Here is a 12,377-nt window from a genome sequence, read left to right on the forward strand (position 1 = left end):
CAAACCTTTGAAAAAAAAAAAGCCAAACATTGACAAACATGTATTTGTATACTTTTATGCAAAAATCCTTAAAGTTTGCACATTTATCTTTGTTTTTTAAAATAAAGTTGTTCAAAAAAAAAAAAAAGAAAGAAACACCATTCCTTGTTTCAAAAGCTATAGTAGAATAGGAAGACTGGCTAAATTGTTTCATCAAAATTAATGTAGCTACTATGTGTCAATGAATAGAATCTTATAAACCAGTAATTATATTCTATCTTAATCATGTATAGAAAAATATGGTATTAATGAATATTTTCAGAGCTTTTCATAAAACCCATTTTAATCCATGGTTTAAAAAGTGAACCACTTTCTTCTGGGGGAAGCTTTAAAAACTATCTTGCAAAGCAGTTGCTCAGTTCTTTTTCTGTGTACCGTAACACTCTGTTAAGAATATGAAGGTGATGATTCCGTATGGCCCAAAACTGGGTGTTAGGAATTTCTGGTGGCATGGTTGGGAGAATGCTTTGAATGAAAATGATTAAGTCAAAGTAAGATATTCTTATGTCCATCTTGTGCTGAGTAACAGTGGCTGTCTTAGTTTGAGTTTTATTGTTGTGAAGAGATACCATGACCACAGCAACTCCTATAAAGAAGTTGCCTATAAACATATCATTGGTGTGAGCCTACAGTTTCAGAGGTTCAGTCCATTATCGCCATTGTCATGGAGGGAAACATGGCAGCACACAGGCAGACATGGTGCTGGAGGAGCTGAGAGTTCAACATCTTGATCCGCAGGCATCAGGAAGCTATTTGCCACACTGGGTAAAGCTTGAGCATAGGAGACCTCAAAGCTTTCTCTGTAGTAACACACTTCCTCCAACAAGGCCACACCTACTCCAACAAGGCTACACCTCCTAAAAACGCCATTCCCTATGACCAAGCATTCAAACCATGAATCTATGGGGGCCACTCCTGTTCAATCCAGCACGATGGCAAAGAAACTTCTCTGTCAAGGAATGCTCACTCTTTAAATGAAGATTTGAAACCTGAAGTACTGGTACCACCCATGGGTGGAGAATTGGAGCCATAGTGTAAAAAGAACCATCTTTATAATCCACTGAGCAGTTTTTAATGAACTGTTTTATGTTTTTGTTGTGGAAGGTAGGTGGCAAGAAAGACAGACAAGAAGTCAAAGGTGAGGTATCTTTGGAAAATTTAATTGGACCGTATTTTCTTTCTTTGCTGAAAACATCATATATCCGTAGACATTATGGGTTCCATAGCTTACAAAGGGGTAGTGGTTTTCCCACTGTGCCCAAATTTCTAGAGAAAGATAAAGACATTTCCAATCTTGCTTTCGAGTATTTCCTAAGAGATGTTCTAAAGGTTCCTCACAATGGCAAGTGATGCAAAGTAAGGCGTCAGTTCTCTCCCTCGCATGTTTAGTGCAGGAGGAACGGGAAGGAAGACTAGTTATGTCAGTGCTAGGACCCTGGGGGTTGCTGCTGGGTCCTCTGAGGTGCACCCTTGGCACTGAGGTGCTGACACACCCCTGCACTGAGGAACCTGAGATGGGTAAATACTGGGCAGCCTGTCACAGCCAAGCATGACTGTCACAGGGGAGGGGACTTGGAGTTATCTGGTTCTTCCTGGTACTCCTAGGGCTACTGGCCTTCACATGTAGCAATGGAGCCAGGGCTACCAGTGGTCTCCCACTTGGCACTACAGTACTGCAGGTTCACTTGAGTGTGCCTTGCAATGTATGCACTAAAGTAAAGGTGAAAGTGCTGTTACCAATTCTTCTATCAGACTACTAGAATGAAAATAAAAGCATTTGATTTCTCTGTCGGATGAAAACAGCTCCCTCATGAGATGCCCAGTTAGTGGGTAGCTGTCATGATGTTTGCTGTGCACAAATTTAATTCTATCATTTGCACAGCATTCTCATTTCTCAAACTTGTTTCATTAGCTTAAAAAAATTAGGATAAGGCAACCAAATTTACGTAATTTGGGTTGCTGAAAAACATCTGGAACATCAACCTACATCTTCTCAAGTGTTAAGAGCTTGTGATTAAAAGGTAATCAACAAGTTTCTTAATCAGAGACAAGACAGCTGCTCTCAATAAATGCACCTCTAGTAAACACAGGGCCCCTCATAAATATAAAATTAAATCCTTTTGAGGAATAGTTTTTCTGACTTTAATATTTGGGATTTATACTTATTCTTTATATTTTATAGTAAAAAATTTATGGTCTTGGTTTCTTTATATTCATACACAAATGACCTCATCGCAGGCTCATACATGGATGGCAGCTTGGGTTGTTCGGCTTCTTTCAGAAGGGATGACAGCCACATGACACATGCTTTTAGAATCCTTGCAAAAACTCCTGCAGCTGGGTGACAATCTCTGTGTCCACCGTTTCCATGAGGGACTGGAAGCCTTGATCCCCCAGGATCTCCTGCTGCGCCTTGAGCTTCTCATAGATGAACTGCTGCAGTGACACTGTGTGCACAGGGTCCTTCAGGGCCAGCTGTGGGACAGAGGGCACACGGGGTTAGTAAGACACCGGCCTTGCTACACACACCTCACTGTGTTCTGTACTCTCCACAGCAACACTTCCAAACAGTCTCCTGAGGACAGTTTTTTGGGGCCCCTGAGTGTGTTGCTCTGACGTGCCCAGTTTCTCAAGAACCAGGAACACACCCCTTTAAAGTGCTAGAAGCTAGCAGAAAGCACCCTCAAAGGAAACAAATGTAAGAAAGCTCAAAGAGGTAGAAAGAAGGTAGCATACAAGAAAGTTCTAACTGGAACAGAATGTGGGTTCTGTGACTTCATTCATGGCCCAAACTCAGAGCTCAAGAAATCAGCAACCTAGAAGCACTGAACTATTTGGTCACCATGGTCATCCAGGCTGTACACCCTAAGACTTTGATGTTTTGGCCGCTGGTCTGTGTTACTTTATTGCGGTGGGCTGAGCAGACTCCATGCAATGTTAAGTACAACTGTCAGCAGTAGACACAGGACAGAAACAGGAATTAACCGGCAATGATGACACATCTTCAGTACCAGCACTTTCGAGGTATGTGGGCTGCAAGTGCAAAGACAGCCTGAACTACACACAGGACTATCCCAAACACAGCTAGTCTGAACCTCTGCCCTTACGCACGGAGGGGACGGCAGCCACTATAAGGAGGGCAGTGTAGAGACTTGCCTGATAAGCTAACATTAATGTGAAGAAGCAAACAAAAAAAATTAAAATTAAAAAGGACTCAGAAGAAATGCCAGTGGTGGCATTCTAGACCAAATTCTAGGGAAAAGGAAATTTAACTGAAGTATGGACTTACATTCATTTCTTAGCTTTTAGAAATGTATAGTGTATATTTGAGAAAAAATAAACATAAAATGTTGACAAGGCATGAGCACTGGAGAGCTGTCTCTACTTCTCCTTAAGATGACCCCACCCTGACCCCCCCCCCCCCCCCCCCCCCCCCCGGCAGCAGGCTGGGGAGCTGGCCCCACCCCCACCTGGGCAGCGCTGGAGACCAGTGCGGAGGACGAGAGAGCGGGAGTGCTGGAGAGGACACCCTGGTGGTGCCCACACAGCGGAGCCCAAGGGTTTGAGCCGACACACCCCACATCTACCCCAAGTGTAAAGGGGGTGGTTCTGCAGATCCAAAGCTGCAGGATCTCCATGACAAAGACAAGAACAGTAAGTCCCTGAGCAATCCTGGTGAGGATCCAGTTTTGATAGTGTAGCAGAAGCTAGAGGCCTTGAGACAGACCAATGACTTGGGGCAATGAACACTTGTTGGCAAGTAAAGATATGTGGACAAAGGGTACACTGTGGGACACGCTGTGACACGCTGCAGCTTCCAGGACAAGATCTGTTGTTCTTTCATCCTGTTTTAATTTATTTTGGGTGGGTGGATACGAAGGGATAGGGAGATGAATGGGATGGGAGTGCATGATGTAAAATTCACAAAGAATCAGCAAAAAGTTAAAAAGAAAAAAATGTAAAGGGCAAGGGAAACTTGTAAGGGACACATGAGAATTACACATGATTTTGTGTTACTTTTCTGTAAATCTAAAAATCATTTAAAAAAATACAAACAATATTTTACACAACAGACTCAAAAATCCCCAGTTTCTCCCTCAGTGGCACGGAAGGAGCATCACCCTCATGTGCACACAGTCATACCGTTCCGAAGCAGCTAACCTGGAGAGTTCATTTTGGGAAAAACAGATGTCCCAGGCTCCCTGTAACATTCTCAGGCAGAAGACACCAGCAGAAGTAGAACACGTATCTCTAAATCCCCACCTCTGTCTTTTCTCCATTTTTCCCCAGTATGCCTAGGTCCTGCTCTTCCTCTAAGGAGGACATGATCACTTACTTTAGAATGGACAGGGTGAAATGAGGAGCCTGTTGTTAAATGGCTCCACTCATTATGGAATAGAATTAACCAGTATTCTCAACTCCGGGCTAATGCCAGGTAAATGACATTTTAATAGCCTAACTCAATTCAAAACTTCATTTGGGCTTTAATGTGCAAGTAGCTTTGGACTCCCTGGCTTCAATGTTAGTTAAGGGCACCATGGTTTTGGCTGAACCTTTTCAAAGTTAGCCTTCAGGGGGCCTGCAACTTTAGCTGCTATGGAGATACTCACCAGGAAGTCTTCCCCATTTAACTAACCTTTCACACACCTTTTAATTTTTCAGAAATTATTTACTGTAAGATTATTTCAGGAGGAAAAGTTTTTCTTTTCTTTTTTATTCTTAGAAGAAGAATGTGCTTTCCTTGATATTTGGTGGGTAAAATATTGAAGTTAATTTAATTGAGATAAAACGTATAAAATAGATTTTTAAAAATCTTAAAGGAAAATATGCCATATATTTAACTACACAGTCTTCAAAACTCCCTGAGTTTGATTACAATGCCTTTGGTTTGAATATTCTATTTTGGGATTTAATTATCTCACTGTGGCTAACTATCAATTCCTAAAAGCTGTCTGAAATACTTAAACTTGCCCACTGGATACTACAAGCTCTCCGAGGCTGACGGACGGCAAGCAGAACCTTGTCAGTGAGGCAGAGCGATTTAGTCCATCATCACACGCTGGCGAAGCCTAAGCTTTCTTTGCAGAGGGTAAATTCTGGCTTCTAAGTGACAAGCTTGCTGCAGAGTGAAACCCTGTCTCCATGAATAAGCTGTGTAAAGGAATGTTCCCTCTGTGTTCCAATGTGCATCCAAGAGTAAGAATATGGCTACAAAAACATTTACAACAAAACACTGTGAGACTAAAATCCCAAGTCAATTCATAAAACATCCATTAAGTAGACAATAGACTATGTTTAAAAGCTCCCAATGCAGTCATTTTTTTGATGATATATTCATTCTCTCTTGCATGTGTGCATTCGTGTGTGAGTGTGTGCATGCGGGCGTGCGTGTGTGGGTATGTGTGTATTTCTCAGTAGTACTTTTTAAGGATCCAATCCACAATCCTGTACACGTAAGGCAAACATTCTAACAGAAAAGCCCCAGCTACCCTATCCTCCTTGTTTTCCAGACCCCCAGTCTGGTTTTATGCCAACAAGCTTCAAGTTCAGTCCTCATGGTTTCTGGGGGTTAGGGGAGTACCCACTGTTTTCTCACCTGAGTTGATAGAAAGTTTCCCGAGGCTCTCTTTGCCTGTATTGCACTGAGGAGTATCTGAAGTGGTCTCACCTAACTACATCTCCACTAGGATACAGGTGTCTTCCTTTCCAAAATCACTTTCTACCACCATCTAAAACTTTGTCCTTTCCATCTTTTTTCCTCTCCAGAATTCCATAAGAATCTAGATCTAGATATAAAAGGAATTTTTATAGAGCTTGCTTTCTTTAGCTAGTTTTTGCTGGTATATTTCCCCAATACACTTTCAAGTTACTATTATCTAATTGACTAAGATATTAAACTCTCTTCAGGGTTGATCTGTTGATTTTCTTGGATTCTTCTGGTTTAAATGGAAAATTCACTTAACTGCATTAGTCCTATCAAGCCAACACCTACTGCTGTGGTCACCTGCGTGCTCTCTTATTCTGTCACCAAGACCAGCCAGCTTTCCCTTTCTACAGATGGCATGTGGGCAGAATGACTTCTGCCACTCCTCACTGACTCTAACCACTGCCTCTCCAGCCCTTGTCCAAGTCCTCCAGCCAAACAGTCGTGCTGAAGCAGTGTTTCTGCTAACGGAAATCTCTGCTGAAGATTTGATACCCGGTGCCACAGGACATGCCTTTTTATCTCAAAGATTTTTAGGGATGCTAGTTCAGATTGTTTCTTAAAAACAACAAACAAACAAACGGAAACCCCACAGCACACCATGAAGGTAATGTGTTGGTTTTCTCCTTCCATAGCTTCTGCCAGGTTCACACTTAGTCCTCTCTGAGTCACCTCACCAGCCATTCCTAAGGTTTTACATTTCTATCTCTCCCACTCGTTCCCTGACTACACTGACTGTTGTGTCTGTCTACTTTGTTGGTAGTTTTTAAAAGAAAAACAATTCTATTTAATAATCAGTTTCAGCATTTTTCTGCCTCTGAGCTCATTTTAAAACTATTGATGTCTCTGTGTGCTTTCATTTCCCTAGGGGTAAGTTTTGCTTCACCTTTTGAAGTGTTCTGAACTCATTCATTTTCTTTTCTTTCTTTCCTTTTTTTGGTTTGATAATAAATGCTACAGGCTATGAGTAATTGAGCTACACCCACATGCTTTCATGTCGCACTGTTTCATGTCACCTGCCTCAAAACTGCCAACTGCTGTTTAAAATAAGGCTAAGAACCTTATGTGATAAGATGAACAGTCTCAGCCTCTAATCTAGCTTTATCTCGTCAGATAATATAAACGATAATACTTCTACTTTGGAAAACTGGAGGTTTTCATGCTGTTTTTGTAATGTTGCAGAAATGTGCATTTTCTTGAATGGGACACACTTTTTATATATAGCCATTAAACTGAGTTTACTGGTTGTTTTCTTCAACTCTGTCACCATGAACCAGTGTGGTTTTCTTGGGTTCAGCTACACATGAACCACAGACACCCCAACCTTAACATCAGTTCACCAGGAAAGCTGTGGGATAAAGTGGTTCCGTAACAAGGAAGGCAGGAAATGGGCATCACCTCAAAATGCTGTTAGGGCCATGGGGCTGCTTTTAGCATCATATAAAAGCCTCCTTTTAAGGAGGCTCCTTATATTTAGCAGAGGCATTCTGTTTTTATGAGGTCTCATTCTGCAGCAGAGGCTGGCTGTGCTCTTCCTGCTTCAGCATAAAAGCACCCTTCCTGTAAGGCATTTTAGCAACGGATTAGATGGAACACCACCTTTCTACATCAGAGTAAGGACAAATGTCATCATGTTAAACAAACAAGAGGAAATAAATTAAGTGATAATGGACTTCAGCAGAGTGCCAGCATACAGTGGAATGGGACGTTCAGATGTGTGATGCGGACTGATGTTAAGTTAGAAAACAAGTCCACTGGATAATAAGTATGATTATTCAGCAATATATTTGATTCTATCATTCCTCAGAAATATAACTAGTACCATGTTTGTCAACTCTGTAAGAGAACATACGATAAAACCAGAGATGCGCCACACACACAACTGACCCTACTGTGCAGAAAAACCCGTAGTACAAACAAGCGAAGGAGAAAGGGAAGGAAAGTCTGATTTCTATCTGTAACCTAAATGTTACCTTTGGATATGCTGAGTCCTCAGCTTGTCCTGTCCCTGTGTTTGAGCCAGAGTCTCACTGTGTAGACCAAGCTGGCCTCTAACCCAAGAGTTTCTTGCTTCAATTTCTCAAGTCTTCAAAGTACAGGTGTACACCACCGTGCCCAGCAAATGTCCTTGGTTCCTCCCTACAACCTTACTAAGGGGACTAAGAACTTTGAACATTACAACAACAACTATTGACAGGCAACATCTACTTCCTTACAGCTCTTTATTCCTCCAAGGGCCCCAATGGTTTCAAGAAAATGAGATCATTTAGCAAATTATGTAAGACAAATACAAGGCAAGAAAACAAGAGAAGGACGGAGAGCTACCTACCAGGTGCTACAGATGGGAACCACTGAGTGAGCTGTGAAGGAGAGCATCTACACTGGGATCTCAGCCATGGACCCAGGCCTGTGTGCTTGCAAGGCAGGGGCTTTCACCAAGCAATAAGTCATTAGTTTATAAAAATGCAGAAAATGGTGAGGGAGTTGGAGGAGTGAAAAATTCCCCTCTTGACCATCTACAGACATGACAAGACTATTGTAGAAACTGCAGTATTTTACAATCTGAATTAACTAATTACCCTCAGGGGATGGAATACTAGTTTTCATGACTGTTTAACTTGTTGTTTCCTGGGGAGCTCAGAATGATCCCACACATATTTTAAACACAAGTTGTGTACTTATTTTATTAGGCAGAAAGCACACAAATCCACTGCAATGCCTACAGTATTAAGTACTGTAAGATGCTAAATAGCTTGAGAGTAAGTGATAGACAGACCAACAGACAGACCGATAGATAGAGAGATGATAGATAGATAGATAGATAGATAGATAGATAGATAGATAAAATTAAAGAAGGGAAGCCACACGGCAGACTCAAACCAACATCTTTAAAATTTTAAGCTATACAGAAAACAAGACTATGCAAACATCTCAAAATACATGATGCCTATTTATCCTTTATCTGGACAGTTTCCACAAGTCACAAAGAATCATAAATCAGCATACCATGATTTAATCTGCATTTAAAATGGAATCACTAGATATCTACAATATATGTGAGATTTAACACTATAAATAAGTTTGTACCAAATCCTCAGAATAAGTCTTGCTTTGTGTTTAAACATCAAGCTCATGTGAAATAAGACAAGGTTTCAGAATCAATTAGCAAAACTGACTACCAAAGATTAGTTTCTTAAATAAAGATCATCAATCTCCAGTTCTTAAGGTAATGTGAAAATTCACGACCATAAAAAAGTTTGTCTGTCTTTGTGAGTTTAAGGTCAATCTAAGACACACAGTGAGACCCTGGCTCAAAACAAACAATTTTACATTAAGTCTTTAAAACTGCACAGAATGGCTGGACCTCAGGACTCTGAACTGTGTGGGTGTCTGACAGTTAGAGGAAGGCGGGATGGGCAGGCAAAGATGATTTCTGTGGCTCCCGTTTGAGGCGCCCAAGCTGTATAGTCATCAGAAGCAATGATACTGCTATGCACTGCTGGGCAGGAACACGTCTGTCAGCGAATAGTGACGGGGTAAGATCCTGGGGTTGGAAAATGCCACGAAGGCCTCTCCTCTACAGTATGCAATGTTGACTACATATAATCTTGAGTATTTTCTTGCCAACATTTTGCTCTGATCGCAGAAACTAAAACTATTCTCTGATAATGAAAGGAAGAAAAAAAAAAAATACACAGGTGAGTGTGGCAGGTTACACACATTCCTAGAACTTGAGAAATGGAGGCAGGAGGCTCCTTCTAGGCCATTCTCAGACACACACAAATCCAGGTCAGTAGATGCTTGCTCTGTACACTAGACACATTACATAAAATAAGGCATGGAGGTATGCATCCTTGAGATCCTAGCACTCAGGACAGAGACAGGGAGGACCATTACTTCAAAGTCACCCTTGGCTACCCTGTGGGTCAAGAGACTCTATTTGAAGGAGGAAGAACAGAAGCAGGGGGAGAAGGAAAATAGTAAGAAAGCTCTCTTTTGGAACTGGGGAATCAGTTCACTTGGTAAGTGCACTGCCTCAAGAGCATGGAGCTGGAGTCTGAGCTCTAGAGAGAACGTGCGGGTGCGGGTGTGACTCTCACAAATTACCACAGACTGACTGGCCACCTGTGTCTGTCTTCCCAGGACTGGCGTTTCACTGCAGCACACGCCCAGCATTTCACATGGGTTCTGAGGATCAGAGTTAGGCCAGAGCTTTCAAGGTGAGTAATTTACCGACCAACTCATTCTCCCAGCCCCACAAATCACTTCCCCAGGTGCTGAGTTTTAGGATTAATTAAAAACACACAAAAGCTAAGTGAACAGAAGCCTATTCAGTTGTTTGTGTTTTTGAGACAAGGTTTTACTTATATGCAGCCAGGTTGGGCTTGGCTCACAAAACTCCTGCCTTAGCCTGATGCTGGCTTATAGACCTGAACCACAGGCCTGGCAAGAATCCCTGTTATTTAAAGAAAATCTGACAGCCTGCACTCTAATTTTCTGAACAGAATGAGACTTTATTTATCAAAGTCAAAATCATTTATGACATGCATCTATAGCTATTGAAAGAAAAACTCAAGAACTATTTTAGCTTCTAAAAAACCTCTGTAATGTTTACTCCAACTCCTAGTATCCACTTTTGTATTCACTCTCTGTCCTGTGTTTGTATTAAATTAAGGAAAACAGCAACAACAACAACAAATCAAGGCACCAGGCCCTTTAGGCACGTAGTTGAAGAATGGATGTGGTGGTATGAATAGGTTTGGCACCCCACAGACTCAGGTGTTTGGATGCTTGGCCCATGGGAAGTGGCACTATTAGGAGGTGTCCCCCTGTTGGAGTAGGTGGGGGTTACAGGATGAAGTATGTCACTCTGGGAGTAGGCTTGGAGGTCATATGCTTAAGCTCCACCCAGTGTGGGTCAGTTTCCCCCTTCTGCTGCCTGAGGATCAAGACATAAAACTCTCAGCTCCTCTACCATGCCTGCATGCTGCCATGCTTCCCACATGATGATAACGAATTAAACCTCTAAAACTGTAAGCCAGCCCAAATCAAATGTTTTTCCTCTATAAGATGGTCATGGTCTCTTTTCACAGCAATGAAAACTCTACTAAGACAATTACAGATACGTTTTAAAAAATGTTGTAAATAATAGTTTCTTAAAGGTCAGTCAAAAACAAGAAATCAGGGGGCTGGAGAGGTGGCTCAATGGTTAGAGCACTGACTGTTCTTCCAGAGGTCCTGAGTTCAATTCCCACCAATCACATGGTGGCTCACAACCATCTGTAATGGCATCCAATGCCCTCTTCTGGTGTGTCTGAAGACAGTTATAGTGTACTTATATAGAATAAGTAAATAAATCTTAAAAACAAAATCAGAAACCACCATAAACTTTCCTTTCTATTCTTCATTACATTAAAATCTGTTTATTTTGTTCTTTGAGTAAATCTTGTACCCTGGGATGATTTTTTAACATGAATTTAATTTATAAAATATAGGTCCACTGACCTATATAAATGTTGAAGCACTGCATTATCACATTATAGACACTGATAGACACATGTGAGAAATAAGTGGAAATTTATCAAACTGAGGGGAGCACAATATATATGTTTCCCAAAATTCTAATTTTGCTTGATGGTTTAAATTGCAGTGAGTGTCATATACTACCCATTGTTTTCCTTAAGGTGACAGGCTGGCCTTTCAAGAATAATGCATGCCAAATACATAAGTCTGAACTGCCATATTTACTTAATAATTACTCTTCTGTGTTCAAATGGTGCTGCATGGAATAAAGCAAAACAAACAAAAGTCAGGCTAAGTTTGGCTGGTCCTGGAGCTCACTGGCTGGCCAGCAGGCCCTAGGGATTTCTGTGGCACAATGTTTAGCATGTTTGGCTTTATACATGAGTATCTGCAATAGAACACAGGCCCACAAGATGCATGAAGAGACAGGAATGTAACTCAGTGGCAGAGTAACTGCCTAATAGATATAATGGGATCAATACCCAGGATGTGGGGATAGGGAGAGGGGTACAATAAAAATTCATTCAATAGAATTTCATTGTATGCAACCATTAAAAGTGTTGAAAATGCAAACTGATATTCATGGAAACATATTTGTATACGAAAATACACATACAAAATTATTATTTCTAACTTCTAAATACAAAAGATCATATAATTATATGTGCAAATAAAATACTGGGAAGGGTATATACTACACTGGTAAAGATTTCCTTGGGGAAACATTACTTTACATCTATATTTATTTATTTATGATTTTCAAGTTAATATAAGTCACTTCCATTTCAAAAATCTCTTTAAGAGCATGGCTGTGCACCTGATATTAAACTGGCCTTTTTCTTCTATGATAGGAGAGACGTAGTGGATGGGGGAAGCAGACAGAGCCAGAAAAGGCTCCCATGGAAATAGCCTAGGAAGTCTAGTGTTCCAGACGTTGTCATCTGAGTAGTGGAGAGAGGCTTCCCCAAGTGGGGTCCAATTCTTCACCCAAAGCCCTGCGTGTTTTCGTTACATCCAGACCATACCTCACTGCCAGTTTCTAAGTGAGCAGCAGTACCTGAAGTCACTGAATAAGGTTTTTAGTAAGAATCCAACTAAACAAGGAGGCAAC

General features: G+C 41.2%; 1 protein-coding gene across 1 annotated transcript in view; it reads right to left on the reverse strand.

The window, feature by feature from the left end:
* Window positions 1–1,183: 1,183 nt before the first annotated feature.
* Window positions 1,184–12,377, reverse strand: part of IPO11 (importin 11) — a 138,285-nt gene continuing 127,091 nt past the window's right edge. Inside the window, exon 31 of the mRNA XM_080933618.1 lies at window positions 1,184–2,514. Coding sequence (XP_080789744.1) covers window positions 2,350–2,514 — 165 coding nt within the window. The 3' untranslated portion in view covers window positions 1,184–2,349. The remainder of the gene's footprint in view (window positions 2,515–12,377) is intronic.

This window comes from Micromys minutus, assembly GCF_963924665.1.
Source record: "Micromys minutus genome assembly, chromosome: 20".
Taxonomy (NCBI): Eukaryota; Metazoa; Chordata; class Mammalia; order Rodentia; family Muridae; genus Micromys; species Micromys minutus.